The sequence below is a fragment of the Podarcis bocagei genome (genome assembly GCF_964188305.1).
Source record: "Podarcis bocagei genome assembly, chromosome: 8".
In the NCBI taxonomy this organism is placed as follows: Eukaryota; Metazoa; Chordata; class Lepidosauria; order Squamata; family Lacertidae; genus Podarcis; species Podarcis bocagei.
Genome location: NC_138133.1, coordinates 35,707,374 through 35,723,307, shown reverse-complemented (window position 1 = coordinate 35,723,307; position 15,934 = coordinate 35,707,374). Strand labels below are relative to the sequence as shown.

The following is a 15,934-nucleotide window of genomic DNA, read 5'->3' as shown; positions in this document are numbered from 1 at the left end:
ACCACATGGCTCCGTCCTTGTCATCATTTTCGTGCCGGGGGGGAAAAAGCTCCTCCACCCATACCAGGCACTTGGGCAGCACCAATGAGCTGCACAACTACATGGCCAAGGAAGCCTGCAAAGCAAATTTGACTATGCCATTCATTTTGTTTTGATCTGGAATATTTAAGGTTAGCAGATCCAAAGAACCCCACGTTCATTTTTCTGAAGGTTCTACTAAATCAGCAAACACAAGGCAGAAGACCAGGGATTTATAGTGAGATAGTTATAACCTCCATGAACCTCTTTAGGATTCTCCAGGCACCAGGTTGTTGGACTTCAGAATCTCTAGTAATAATGATGCTTTCTTCAGAGTACCCCAGGTCTACTGTTAGACCTCCTCTCACCGTTTTCCCAACACATGTTTGTCATTCCTCGTAGGATTTTGCTAGATGGTTTTTAGTGCTTTCTAATGGTGGTTCTATTATTACTTTTTGATGATAAAGCCAGCAATATTTCCCTGATCGTTTGTAATTGCAACTGCTACTGAGCCACATCATTGCTTAGTTTCATCAATCAAAATAGTTGGAGCATTGTAATTATAATTAATTGACAATTAATTATGCCCTATTAAGCACTTATTTCTGTTTTATTGCAGACATTTTAAATCCATTACTTCCCACAGAAACCTGCCTTTAATTAGATCTGTTTTAAGGAGCCACACTTTAAAGAAATATTGGATAACATATAAATAATGAGGACCATTTTATAGCAAATTATTACATATTGGATAACAAACTTCCATTTTTGCAGATGGTTAAAATGAGGGGCAATTCCTGCTTATGGAAACATGAGGTGAAATCACAACATCTACTAGGAGAGAATGAAGGTCTAATCTAATGGTCAACTCTAATGGCTTATAAACTTTATTGTCAAGTCCAATGGCTTACAAATTAAAACTTGGCATTTATAAATATTGTATATATCTGCAAATAACACAGAAGCTGCATGAAAAGAAAATTTCACCAATAATAGCTAATTCTGGAAACAGAGAAAAGGACATAAGACAGTGGATGGTAATAAATAGGAATAGGGATGGGCAGTTCTACCAACACACAAAATAGCAAGATGTGTTGGTCAATTGGGGGGAAAAGCCATTAACTTTTTACTATAACTGCTGGTTCACTTTAACTCAATGCATATTAAATGACTTTCTTTGCAACAAACGCGGGTGGCGCTGTGGGTAAAACCTCAGTGCCTAGGACTTGCCGATCGTATGGTCGACGGTTCGAATCCCCGCGGCAGGGTGAGCTCCCGTCGTTCGGTCCCAGCGCCTGCCAACCTAGCAGTTCGAAAGCACCCCCGGGTGCAAGTAGATAAATAGGGACCGCTTACTGGTGGGAAGGTAAACGGTGTTTCCGTGTGCTGCACTGGTGCCAGCTCACCAGAGCAGCTTCGTCATGCTGGCCACGTGACCCGGAAGTGTCTCCGGACAGCGCTGGCTCCCGGCCTCTTAAGTGAGATGAGCGCACAACCCTAGAGTCGGACACGACTGGCCCGTACGGGCAGGGGTACCTTTACCTTTACCTTGCAACAAACACATTTCCCCCTTATTTCTTGTAACCTTAGAATAATTTCTGTTTACATTCAGAAGTATAAAACATTATGTTCTTCCTTCCTCTTTTTGTCTATTTGCTTCATTATCATGCAATATAAATTCTCCACAGGGTCTCTGTTGTCACACAGAGCCTCCGCCAGAGAACTACATTTACAGGTAAGCAGCCTGTTCTGTCTTGATAAGGAAAATGTTTCAGGTGAAAATCCAACTGTCTTGTGTGCTAATGAACCTTGAAAAGCCTTTGCAGTGCAACAGTGTAGCTTGAAGCATCATACTAGATAAACTGGATGAAGATACACCAGACTACAGTGTCAGGGACTACTACTCTCTCCAGTTGTACCAGTTATGGAGGTACCAAGCCTAGCAGTACACAACTAGGAAAGTCTAGACTAGAGGTAACACTCTTCCACAAATAGTTCTGTGGGCCTATTTTGATGCAAACTGTTAGCATAACAGAGCAGTTAACCTCGCACATATTGAATCGTATACTTTCTCTTTCATCTGAATAACTCTGAAGTTTATCCAGTTTAGCCAGAGTGCTTCATCTTTATGACTCTTGATGCCAATCAAATTTATACGACTAGCAGTTCCATTGGGTGGGATCTATTATAAGTTAGGGGAACGTGGCTGAATTGGTTTCCAGTGAAACCAATGGAACGAGTTAGCCATAATGTAATTTAAGGCCCATTGATTTCAGCTAATTTAGGCCCCATCTGCACTATAGCTTTAAACTGTCATGGCTTCTCCCAAAGAATCCTGGGAACTGTAGTTTATCAAGGGTGTTGAGAGTTGTCAGGAGACCACTTTCCCCCTCAGAGAATTCCCTGGGAAGAAGTATTGATTGGTAAACTACTCTGTAAACTGTAACAGGAGAGACTTCTTATGGAAGCATTTGAAACAAAGTACTGATGGTGGTTACTTAATATTTACAAGCAAGGCGTTGCACAACCTAGGTGCAGACATGCTCAATGCCCTATTTATTGCAGAAGAAAAGCAGATATAATGTGGCACCCTTCCGTATGCCTCCTCAGGTGAAACATAAAGCTTAATCAAGTGTTTCTATTGCTCACTTGGCTTTAGGCTTCAGAGGCCTCATCATCTGGGTTATAACTGAAGTGTATAAGTTACAGCTGAGAGCTTTGCCTCAGCAAAGAGAATGCTGGAATTTATTATCAGAAGTCCACACTGGATGGTTTTCCAAACCTACCATTCTTCTTTTTCACAAGCAGTGTTCCTGATTTCCAGGACAGTTGCTATGATAAATCTATGGTAAAGCTATATATCCAATGAATGCAATAATCAGCTGTTCCTAGTTTTTCCCTTCGTCTCACATTTTGCACCTACTCTTTTAAAAATATGTATATATATTATATTTTACTTTACCAGTCTAAAGAGTCTAGACAGTGTGCCCTGGCCATCATAGTGGTATCCCTTGTGTCCCTTGTGAGCATATTTATGCTCATAGAATCTTCCACTTCCATATCCAGGCCTGTGAGTTTCACCACCCTGCAAAGAAAAGGAAATTGCAAATACAGTACTTTGTTTTGTCATTGACATATATTACAATAGCTTAGGAAGACTGGGAGCAGAAGGCTATTACATTAGCTAAGCTCATGAAAGGATAAGAGACAGGTAGGATAGGGCTCTCCCCGAAATAACCGGTGATGAAAGAAAATACCTCAATTGCTGGCAATGAAATAGATATTTAGAAGGGAGTAAAATGTATATACGGGAAGCTAAAGGCAAATCCAATATCTTTTACATGTTGGCTAGCATTTAAATGAATCTTACTGCAGTCTTTGGCGCACATTGTTTGGGAATTGCCTGAGGTGATAATAATCCCTAATGACTAATAATGTGGTAACTGATGTAAACTGCTTAACACAGCCAGGCTGTCAAGTGATAACAGCTGCCATCAAGTAAATGTGGAAGAAGGTACTATGAAAATAAATGTGTTTTGTCTTTCATTCATTTAGCCCCTTTAAAAAGTCGCCCCCTCTGAATATTAATGGGGTGGGGGTAGGGTGAAGGTATATTGTGAAGGAAGTACTTACACATTACCGATGTCCATTTTTTTGGAAAAGCATTGTTAAAAATGAGGAGAGCTTGTTAAAGTAATTGCACACATGTCTGATGAAAACTGGTCGTTCAAGGAGGAATTTTCAACTAGCATTCTGCTCAGCAACCGCAAAGCAGTACTTTAATTTAAAAGCTTTCCCCAGCCAGGATTGGTATTCAACATCCAAAGTCAGGCAAACAACTCGGCAAACACACTGCAGTGCAAGTCAAGTCTGCCATGTCTTTTTTGAAAATGGTAAACTGTTCTAATTAGTCTTGTACACAGCAACCAGTTTAAAGGATAAAATACTAGCACAGTGCCTCCACACGCTTGGCCACTTCCTGAGGTTGCCAGACCTTTCCTGCCGCCTCCTAGTAAGAGCTTCAGCCATTCAAATATTTCACTAAAACTTTACAGCAGCTGGTAACGACCTTTTTTGGCCTAGCAAAATGTCCTGTGGATGATGGAAACATTTCTAAGCAACCTGGCATAACATAATTTTGTAATTTTAAAGCAAAAATGTAACTAGTTCTAGTAGTGTTTGATAATTGTGGCTTCTAATTAATTCTAAGTAAAACCTTTTGTTCTGAACTCAGGTGTCTAAAGGAACAAAATGAGTTTACAACAGATGGGTGGGGGAGAGAACTATATGAAGAGGTCTTCCTGCTAAAGAACATTAGCTTTTCAGGACAACAGACTTTTTAGTAGAATAAGCTCTTTGGTATTTGACAGCATAACCTTTGTTGGAAAACTGTTGGAGGTTTAACTTAACACACAAACACTACGCACTCTTAACATACAAAGCATTTAATGACACATAATATCTCTCTCTCTCTCTCTCTCTCTCTCTCTCTCTCTCTCTCTCTCTCTCTCACACACACACACACACACACACACACACACACACACTGCTCCCTTCCCTCTCCTGTTCAGCTAACCCTCTCCAGGATGGGAATGAAAATGGCACCTTTCCCACTCCTCAGTCTAATAGTTAATTTATTCTAGTGGTGTTCTGCATAGTGGTAATGAATATAATTTTGCCTACAATGAAGAACGAACGTTATCATGTCTTCCTCATCGTTTTCTTTTTGAAAATATGACTGCTGGGGAACTGGAACAGACTCCCACAATAGGTAGTGGACCCTCCTTCCTAGGAGATTTTAAAACAGAAGTCGGATGGCCATCTGTCATGGATGCTTTAGCTGAGATTCCTGCATTGCAGGGGGTTGGGCTAGATGACCCTTGGGTCCCTTCCAACTCTTTGATTCTACAAGTGTCAGTAAATGATATTGTAACTCCCATCAAATAACGGGATGCAAAATGTATACCCTGCATCTGTTCTTGACTATATTCATGATCCCAAACAAAAATGGAGTTGTGTCCAATTCATTATTTCAAGCTATCTTTTCTTTTTACCTCCCCGCTGGCACTCCACAGACACACAGAGATCAGTAGAACCTTTAAATTGCCTTAAAGGGAAGAGGTTTGCCATGCAGTGCAGTTTGGCTCTGTGCTCAGGCAAAAATAATTTAAATTGTATTGCAAGCTTGAAAGGCTTCTGGATAAAAGCAAGCAACAAAACCATGGGCATAAAGGAACTGATTGGGAGCCAGGAGGAGCAAAGCAGACGAGCCACAGTCAAAAACATGAATGTGAAGATTCTGCAGGAGCTAGGAAGGCAAAACAGAAAAAAACAAAACAGATGCTATTTGCACTTTTGGGGTGAAGCAAAATGGCTGCACAAGAAAGCATGTTCATCACCTACCCAGCTAAATCTGGAAAAGGATGATCTCCCCTGCGCATACAAGAAACAGAAACAGTGACATGGTGACCACCATGGGGCAAAAAGACACTGAAGACACTATACAAGAGAAGTATAATCAGTGAAGGAGGGTTTGTCTATTAACAAGGATCAAAATGAATGAGGATCAAGCTATACTTGGGTTGTAGTTTGCAATCGAGTGTTTAAAGGAGTTTAAAACCCAAGTAGCTGTGTGGAACATATTAGACTCAAGTGACCCTCCATTGTAAAGTACATGCTATTCATCCATGCTCCTACAGGTTCAGTCTTGGATAGTTCTGGTGCCAGCATTTGGAAAGGCCTTTGGCTGAGAGCTGCTTCGATATCAGCTTTCCAGTCAAGATCTCACAGTGCTGCTCTAGATGCACCAGTCATCTGGCATAATGTGCTGGAATAAGAGGGATTGATTAGGATGTTCGGATCATTTCAGATTTAGCAATGTCCCTTAAAATAAGGCATAACTGACAATTGCCCATTCAACTTGCCTTATCAGGCGCTGGGAACAATCTGGAGGATTTGCCTTAGTCCCCAGTATGTGTAACGTAACCTAGTTAGATCCCTTGTCCTACATTTCCAGCGATCCTTTTGCAAGGGGCACACATGTTCAAATGTGCTCAGCATTCCTTCTAAGGCTGGGCAATAAGCTACGATGGCAAGTGGGGAAGCAAAGGGTTGGGAAGAAGCACCAAGGTCTTCTTGCAGTTCAGATTGGGGTGTGCTTAGATGTACTGTGAGGTCAACCTTAAGAGAAGGGTAGATACTTGGGAGAAAGGAAAGTGGCTTTGGAGATACAACACCAGCCTGGGGTCACAAAGGAAGATGGGAGAACCACTAAAGGGTATGAGTGTTGATGGAGAGACTGTCCTGAGAGGAGGTGGCATTGGAACAGCTGTGGCCTCTGAAAGATGACCTCGAGAAGAGTGAGGCCTGCAATCCTTGTTGCAGCCTTGAATGAAGAAAAACAACCATATCTGTGTTATAAGCTGTTTCATGCTTGTTGTCTGAGGCCAGAGTAAGCCCCAACGGGGAACTGAGGGTCCACTGAACCAGCATGGAAGGACCATCACAGGGAAGGGTCAGAGCTCAGAGATAAAGCATCTGCTCAGCATGCAGATAGTCCCTAGCCCATCCCAGCATCTCCAGGTGGGTGTGGGAGAGACCATGACTGAAATGCAGGCAAGACAGTTAGCACAGCCAATGCAGGTGCCCAATGGTCTGACTCAGTGGAAGGCAAATCAATGTGTTCCTAATCAGATGCATGGCTCCTTTAAGACAGCAACATACATGCATTATGTGCTGTTTACATTACATAGCAGCATTCTGGGATAAATCATTCTATATACCGTATTTTCCCCTATATAAGATGCCCCCATGTATAAAACGACCCCTAATTTTTTTTTAACCACAAATTGAGTTGTTTAGCTTTTTGGGGTGGGGGAGGTCACTTCCGCCAATCGCTCACCCACCTGCCCACCACTGCCGATTGCACACCTCATCGCACCCGCCAATCGTGTGCCCGCTCGCCACCACCAACAGCCCACCCACCCACTTGCTGCAGCTGCCAGTCATCTGCCCAATTGCCGCAGCCTCAGCCAATCGCCAGCAGACATGCCGCAGCCACCAATCACCCGCCCAATAGCCACTGCTAATCTCCTGCTTGCTGCTGCTATTAATTGCCCGTCTCCCCTCTGCATTCACTATCCATGTATAAGACGACACCCAATTTTTGCCAATTTTTTAAAGCAAAAAGCATTGTCTTATACACAGGAAAATACAGTAAGTCATACTCTGTCAGGAGACATGACTCTTAGTCTTTGGCTTGCCGCAAGCTGATGACCCATAATGTGAATCAATGTCACATTTTCACACGTACCTTTCCATACAGGGGAGGAGTTGACCTGGGAGACACCTGAAAAACAACACAAAAGTAAGAGGAAAAGTAGGATCTGCAACAAAATGCTATACAGTTGAGTTTTCAGGTCTGCTTCCAGATATGCCACTTCAGGGCCCCTCCTCCTGGGCTTTCCATTCTCTCCTTCCCCCGCCCCACCACCAATAGTCAGCAAGCATTCTGTGACCTCTGAGCATGCTCACTCTTCATTGGGCTGTTCCTGCCTCATTTTTTAAAATTCCTGAATTATTATTTTTTAAAAAATAGTGCAACTCCTCAAGCCTGCTGATGCCTTCTTGTGCATAGGTTTTGCTGTTTTTGCTAGCAAAAGGGTTGAGTTTACTCTTAGCACCTTGTCTGCCTGATGCTGTGCTAAAAATGCTTCTTGGCTGCTCGTTATGTGAAGATATTTGAGAAAGACTCCTGTGCTGTTCGATAAGAATTGACTCTTGTCCTTCAAACCCACAAACCCTATTAAGATTCCTCAGAATGTAAATGAGCAATGCAAAAGAGGACCAGTTGCACGACCTTCATTAGACAACACTCTTGATCTGCCACTTTAATTACAAGCCTCATTCTTAATTCCAGCAACATTGCAAAGCTAGTTGCTGTTATTCTCACTCTAGTCCAACCAATGAATTCCTGGTGGACCTCAGCTTTGCACCGATTTATTGGATTCTTAGGAAGGATCTGGATATTTTGGGAGCTGTGTAGCTACTGCAGAAAGCAACAGCCCTACATTTTTCTGTCTCTCAGTAATGTGAAGTGTAACAAGCCACATGAGACACTTCAATACACTTTATGCACTTGTTACTTGTGTGTAGCATGATCTTCAGCTCTGCTCCGAAGCAAGGTCTCTCTCTCTTTTTTAAAAAAGGAATCACATGTTGAGCATTGCTGTCTGCACATAGTCACCAGTGTGCTAGCCTGTGTATGTGCTCAATGGGATAGAGAGAGTTGGTTGTGTTGGTGTTGAGATGGCATGGGGTTCCTACATGTGAGGAGGCGCTCCCATGTTGGGCTTCCTGTATGCTCAACATGTGGTTGTTAAAAAGAAGAGGCTTGTTCACATGTTACATTGAACAAGTTTCTGTGTACACTTGTTAGTTGTGCTGCTCAACTATTGCGCGCACAGGCTGTACAGTTTGCATTTAAAGGCAAATCCATCAAATTCACATTTTACAAAACAATACGACAAACATAGCCATCCTATGAAGTTTGCACTTACCAGAACTTTGCAATGTAGTTCTCTAACCAACCAGTATTTACAAAGATGCATATATTATGGGAAAGTGTATATACAAATGCATTTATAATGCACTGAGTTAGGGAAAATTTCTTGCAAAAATGTGTACATTAGTCAAAACTGCACACAAAAACTGTGTTTATTAGGAGAAATTGGCACTAAAATATTGGTGAAGTTTCATGATGATTTTAGTTTGAAGATTGCTACAGAAACACAGAGAACTGAATTTAGGATTTGAAAAATGAGAGAGAACCAACACTGACAGATCCTGCCATCCTACTCAGAAGTAAGTCCTATTGAATTCAGTGTGGCTTGCTCCCAGGTAAGTGGGATTAGCAGTGAAGCCTAAATCAAATATGCAATGTAGGTTTGCTCCTACAACCTCTTCCCTGATTTGAATTTCTATCCCCGGTTTTCAGAGGCTCAGGGTGGGAATTAGCTTATTATTAAAAGAAAACTTTCAGATAAGCCCTCTGCTTATGCAGCTGCTGGGCTAGGCTTATAAGAGTGAGTCTGAGGGATTTGCAAATTTCTAAAAGATGAAAATGTTCTAGACATGAAGGGAAAAGGTGGGGAAAACCTCTTCCTAACAAAACCACCATATATTAAATACCACCTGAGAAGCAAGGGACTTCCTGCTCCTCAGTGCTTATTAGTCTCTGGTAAAAATCCATATATTTGTTACAGCTCAGTGGTTTATGCAAGAGTTGTGTCCCAGATCCATGGCTCTGAAGGCTCCACAGGAAGTGAGCCACAACTCAAGATTGAAGTAATTTCTATAAATATTCATGTCAGTAACATTTGTCTCATTGGTATCGGCACTGACATAGAATATTTCTATCCATTTTCGTTTCTATTTGAAAGAAGGGAGCAAGTCCGGATTACAGTATTGGATTTTTCCAAAGATTTCCATGTTAGAATGGAAAAATTCCAGTTTCAGAACTGAGGAAAACCCTCTTCTGCCTTGGAAGACTGTCTTTTGCCTTTCAATAGCCCTCAGACTGGTAATAAGCTGCATCTGCACACAGTTAGTTTGTTTGGGCATGTGACTTGCTCCAACACAGTGATTTGCTGCAGGAACAGCCAATTCTCATAAATGGTCTCTCCCCTTCAAAAAGGACCAGCTGTTCATCTTCAGTTCAGGAGAAGGTGCTACTGCCTCACATTCCCTTGAGTCTATAGACTCAAGGCTGGCTCTACCATTAGGCAGGCTGAGGCAGTTACCTCAAGTGACATATGCTTGGGTGTGGTGGCAAAGTGCCATAGGAGGAGAGCTGTCCCATGGCTTGCCCTGTGACCTTCAAGCTAGCCTGCTGCCACCCGATGCTACAGTCCTGTTGCCAGTGTTGATTCAGTTGCCAATCTGACTGACTTCTGTTGGTAGAATTGGGAGGGGGGCCACCACCTTGTCCTGTGCCTCAGGCAGCAAAATACTGACAGGCTCCAGGTGTAGGAAATCTGTGAGCTGATAGAAATGCATACATAGCTGTGGATCAGGAGAGTGACTTCCAGTGCCCATCCCCTTACATGGTACACTGGATATAATTTTGTCTGCACTCCCTTTTAGCAGAGAAATTTTCTTGGGGGCACTAGCTAGTTGGTGTGTATGTTTTAAAAAGTAAAGTAAGCATTTTGTTTGGTGAAAGAATTACCAAGGTGAAATGGAAACTTACAATGTTCCTGAAGAAGTGGACTACTGGGTTCTCACCCACATACCGGCCATGAGATCTTGGATGAGGCAGGGAACTTACATGGCCAATTCTGGCAGCGTGATGATAATCCTGAAACAAAGGACAGGTTATGTTTGTAGACCAGCAAGCATTCTGAAAGGAATTTGAGTGCCCATTGGGGAATGATCAAACATTAAGATTCTTAAAACTCAAAGGAGAGATGGTGGAGATGGAAACACACATTAGGTACAGAAGTACGTGAGAAAAGCACTCTGCCCACAGGGTCCAGCAGAATACTTCCAGGAACCCTGAAGAAGGATGTGGAAGCAGGAACTCTCTACTTGTTCCCCAGCAACTGTGCTTGAATATCCATTTAGTTATCCAGGCTTACCCTCCATGAGTTTATCTATTCTCTTTTCCAAGGTAAGAAAATACCATGTGGTTGTTGTTACTCTTTAATTCCACAGCAGTGGAACACTTCAGGATGGTGCCTAATGAAATACAATACATTTACAGAGACCAGTGAATCCCTTGTGGAAGAGCATTTATCCTATCATTTTCACTCCTGCTTTGACTTCCCAGCCCTTTAAAAGCCATGCGTGGGAAGTAACGGCTGTTAATTCATATCAACATGTGAAGCTAAGTCACAGAGCTTTTCCATCTAGTGCAGGTCTGTCTACATTGCTCTTCAGGGTTTGGGGAAGATGATCTCCAGAACTTACTACTTAAGATCCTTTTGGGTGAACATCCTAGTGGTGGCATTTCTGCATGTAGACATGGAGAACTGGAATTTTCTGCATGTACACCTCATGTGGCCTGTAATGAAATTATGGTGCTGGGCTCTTGACATGTGTTTGAATAAAAAGGAGATGTTGCACAGAGGTTATTGGCTATTGCAATTCCTAGCTAGTCAGTAATTCATGTGCTTTTGAAATGGAAATGTTTGTGTGTGATCATTAGGCTATTCTCTCCCTCTGAACTAAGCACAGATTCAGAAAACCACTTAGCATGTGGTGACTCACGTAAACTTAATGCAGGGTGCATTCCTTCATATGACTAGCAGGTCAGCAGTGCACGTGCTAAGTCCAGTTTTAAAAACTCACCGTCCATTATGACCAGAAGCTTCCTGCATACTTTACTGACAAGTTGCCAGTGTGAGGTAAATGGTCAACTGCATCCACCAAGAGTCTTACAGCACAATCCTAACTATTAGAAGCAAGTACCATTAAATTTGATGTGTACTAATCAGTGCATTTAAGATTGCAGCCATTAGTAGCAGTGTTGGAGCAACAGAAGAAAAAACAGAGCAAACTAAGTAATATACTTTATTGGATCAGCCAGTGCTCAGATCTGGATGCAAGCTTTCAACTTACACAGAAATCTTCTTTAGGTATTAATGTTCTTATTAAAAAACCTAAAGCAAATAAAATATGAAATTAAAGGTGATGTTAACCAAGTCATGCTGAATGATTTTTTAAAAAAATCATAATTTTATATAAACATAAATATATATTTATATAAACAGAAAATGGGTTACAAATCTTGTTGAAGGGGCTTATCAAGGAAGCATTTTTTTAAAAAAAGCAAGATGCATGAAAAATGTTCAGCAAGAAAACAAATGCATCTTTCTAGAGCCACAAATCTCAGGTGTCATTAAGACCTTGTAATGCAAAAAGAGCAACTAATGCTGTTGAGTTAGGGGTAGTTAAATGTGTCAAAGTGATCTTAGCACTTTTTGGATTGCCTTCCTTGCATTTGTAACCAATTTTGCCCTCTAAATATCTTAGAATTAGCTACCTTTCCATTCCTCCTCATGGTGAATTCTGTGTAACTTGAAAGCTCCCATCGTCCTACACTCACGGAAGTCCTGATAGTGCTGTCATGTCTTTCAAAAGTACCGTGAGATGCAGCCCTGAGATACTAGGTAAAATAAGGTTCAATAAGCACTACATTTTATATATGAAAATATATACATTCTGGAATATCAGTGTTATGCACTATGTCTGCTAATAGGAAAATGTGCATGCACTTACCTTCTTACAGTAGCATGGTAGTCTAAATCAGATGGTGTGTATAGTATCTGAATATTTCATTCTCACGTCTGTTGCTAATCATTTCTAACAAATTCCTTGCCATTACAGTGGTATCTCAGGTTACAGACGTATCAGGTTACAGACAGTTCAGGTTACAGACTCCGCTAACCCAGAAATAGTACCTCGGGTTAAGAACTTTGCTTCAGGATGAGAACAGAAATCACGCTGCAGCGGCGTGGCAGCAGCAGGAGGCCCCATTAGCTAAAGTGGTGCTTCAGGTTAAGAACAGTTTCAGGTTAAGAACAGACCTCCAGAATGAATTAAGTTCTTAAATCGAGGTACCACTGTATGCATCTCAGTTGCAAGTCAGGAGGAGGACATATATTTCACAAGGATGCACACTAAAAGACTGTTCACAAAGTAGTCTGAGATCCCACATGCCATTTGTATTTTTCTGTATCTGTTTAGCTTGGTAATTTGCTCTCTCTGGAGCTTTGGGATGGGTCACAAAGCCAAAAGGAGCACAACTTAATATTTCATTGAAACCAGTTAAATTTCCACATATTTTCCTGTCTTAGCCTGAAGTCCCAGAAGTATATGCCAGATTCATTCATATACAGTATATATTCAACCTGGTATGTGCCAAAAGGCAGTTGCTGGATGTATCAGCATAATCTGAAAGGGTTAACTTCAAATTCTTTTGAGATGAGTTGGCCTTTGAAAAACCCATTGTGTGCATTAATGGAAATCGGTAAATCTGGGCTTCTTTTGCTTTTTAAATGTTGTCATGGCAATTCCTTTATATTTCTGCAGCTGAGACACCTAGAGAGCTTAAAAAAAATTCCCAAGATGCCAAAAAGCATGCATGCATGCTCCCGTGTTGCTTGCCTTTTTGTTTGAGCTATGTGTAGAAAAACCTGCAGCTTGTATGTTAGACTGCAATTGATAAAGGACTTGCCAAATAAATGAATATCCTAGCCTTCCCTCCATTTCCCTCCCCCTATAATGTTGTTCCTCCTAAGGATTATACTGACACAGAAACACACACTTTTTTTCCAATGCCATGCTGTTAGGCTGATCACTTGTGCACCAGAAGAAGAAGAAGAAGAAGAAGAAGAAGAAGAAGAAGAAGAAGAAGAAGAAGAAGAAGAAGAAATGAGAACACAATTGCATCTCATTGGTATATGTTAATTTATATGTATAGCTGCAACTTTTGAGCTAACGGCTAGAATTTAAATAGAAATACAGTATATCTCACCACAGAGAGGAAGAACCTGATAAGGTGGCTGGTCTGCCTGCTCACTCTACTGACCAGGTGCTAACTGTTGAGGGAATCTTCAAGGCACTTTCTTTTCCTTCTTTGTGTTCTTTATCTTTAAACTCAACTTGGACTGGACATCCATTCAAACAGAGGACTGCTCTCTATAAACTAACCACATGGCCACCGCTCATACTGTAGGCCCTTTTTTCAGCTTGTTCTATTAGGTTTGCTCTAAATCCATGTTGTATGCATGCATTTATATACTAGAATAAGAGAGTCATTGGCTGTAAATTCTGCCCATTCCCCAGCTTTGCTTTCCCCAGTTGGCACTTGCATTTTCATTCTTACGGTTTGCTACATTCAGTTTCAAAGTCACATTTTTACAGAATTAACACAAACACAAAAGACTGAAATGTAACTACTGATGTTTTTTATACCAACACTTTTTATTTTGCACGGACTATACACACGTGGCTGTGTTATCTGAAAATTACAGATTTGTTTCAATCCTGTCTTTTAGTTAACTGAAGATGCCATCCAGCCACTCTTCACCCACCTCTCCTGCCTGAGCCACATTAAGCACAGAAATTTCCTGCCAGTGACGCTCTGTTCTCAATGGCACTCATCTTGAGGACTGAGAGACTAAAGGACCTGTTAAGTATGGAAGTTGTTTTTCCTAAGCCACCACACCGAATATCATCATAGCTTTTAGCATAAAGTTTTCAACAGAATGTGTTTTATGATCAGGTTCAGACATCAAAACAAACCCAGTAGGCAACTAGCCACATGCTTAGGAATGGAAGAAGAGCCTCGCAATCATAGAATCATAGAATCATAGAGTTGGAAGAGACCACAAGGGCCATCGAGTCCAACCCCCTGCCAAGCAGGAAACACCATCAGAGCACTCCTGACATATGGTTGTCAAGCCTCTGCTTAAAGACCTCTAAAGAAGGAGACTCCACCACACTCCTTGGCAGCAAATTCCACTGTCGAACAGCTCTTACTGTCAGGAAGTTCTTCCTAATGTTTAGGTGGAATCTTCTTTCTTGTAGTTTGGATCCATTGCTCCGTGTCTGCTTCTCTGGAGCTGAAGGGTCATCGACGCGAGGATCCTTTCACACAGTGGTTACCGGCTGCTCACAAGTCGAGGATGTTTACAATATCACAAGCCAATGACAAGTGGAATGTGTGCCTGTGGTTGTAGTGAACTAAGACCTCGGAGCACACATGTTGAAAGTAATGAGCCTAAGTCAGTCATGTTTATTAACTTTAATGAGTCTCCTCTGAGTAAGTCTAGCATTGAATACCACCCTGTATTTTTAATGATACAAAAAAGATTTTTTTAAAATAAAAAAAATCCAATGGGAAACTATTTCTTTAGAAATATATGAGAGACAATAGGACAATCCCCTGCCCTAGTTCTTGTTACTAAGCAACAAGAATTGCCAAGGCAACCAGGCAGGCGCAGGTGAATGAAAGCTAATATTTAAGAGGAATTGAGTGGTGGGGTGACTCCACACTCTTATTAAATGTCAGTGAAGGAACTATCAGACTGGGGAAGAAAGTAAGTGTCATACCACATTGTTTTATCCTTTCCTTTTTTTACTTTCATCCCATCCGTCTGGCAGTGCCAGAGGCCTACCTGTCAATTTCTTCTGAGAACTGATACATGAACTCAAAATGCAGCAACAGGCTGCTGCTATCCTGTGGAGTGGCTCCTGACATCAGAAACCTGTAGCATTTCCTCCATTGCCAATGTGAAACAGAACTTCTCTGTCAGGTAGACATGTTACAAATGTAGTTGGACTATATTTCAAGGCACAACATGGCTCGCCTTCATTTCAATGGCTTGATTCTGTTCCTTGGCACATACATACCAACATATACCACTCCGGCTACAACGCAGAAGGAGCTACAATCTAACACTATGTTTTTCATCACATGGAAGGCCTACAGATCGTGGGGAAGGCTTGTAATGGTTGTATAGAGGATGGGATTTCAGTGGCTACAGCTTTTCATACCCTGCCTTTTCCTTCTAAAAGTGTCCTGTCTCATACCTTACTTTCTTTGCTACTGTTATCTCCACAGTTCAGAGTCGTTGTTTGCTGTTATAATTGTTAGTAATAATAGTAAGGTCTACTGACAGTCAGTAAAAATGAGGAAAATCAGTAACATCCTGACAGGAGAAGCTACAATTTCAGGAAGCTTGCAAAAAGTAGCTCTGTGTAAAAAAACCAACAAATCAAAAACAATGTGGGTATATTGTTTCATTGCTGCTTTATATTTTCAAATCACTGGTCTAGAACAATAATTTTGACAACATGAAATCAGTTCTGGGTTATGACCTTTTTGTCTGTTGGTCAGTGACAATTGCTA

General features: G+C 41.4%; 1 protein-coding gene across 2 annotated transcripts in view; it reads right to left on the bottom strand.

Annotated features, from left to right (window-relative positions):
* Positions 1–15,934, bottom strand: part of MBP (myelin basic protein) — a 77,548-nt gene that overhangs the window by 2,291 nt on the left and 59,323 nt on the right. The window contains exons 4-7 of one of the 2 annotated variants that reach the window (XM_081205829.1): positions 10,268–10,375; positions 7,331–7,366; positions 5,422–5,451; positions 2,981–3,103 (exon numbers count right to left, since the gene is read on the bottom strand). In XM_081205829.1, the coding sequence (XP_081061955.1) occupies positions 2,981–3,103; positions 5,422–5,451; positions 7,331–7,366; positions 10,268–10,375 (297 nt within the window). The remainder of the gene's footprint in view (positions 1–2,980; positions 3,104–5,421; positions 5,452–7,330; positions 7,367–10,267; positions 10,376–15,934) is intronic. The other variant, XM_081205828.1, reaches the window with a different exon arrangement.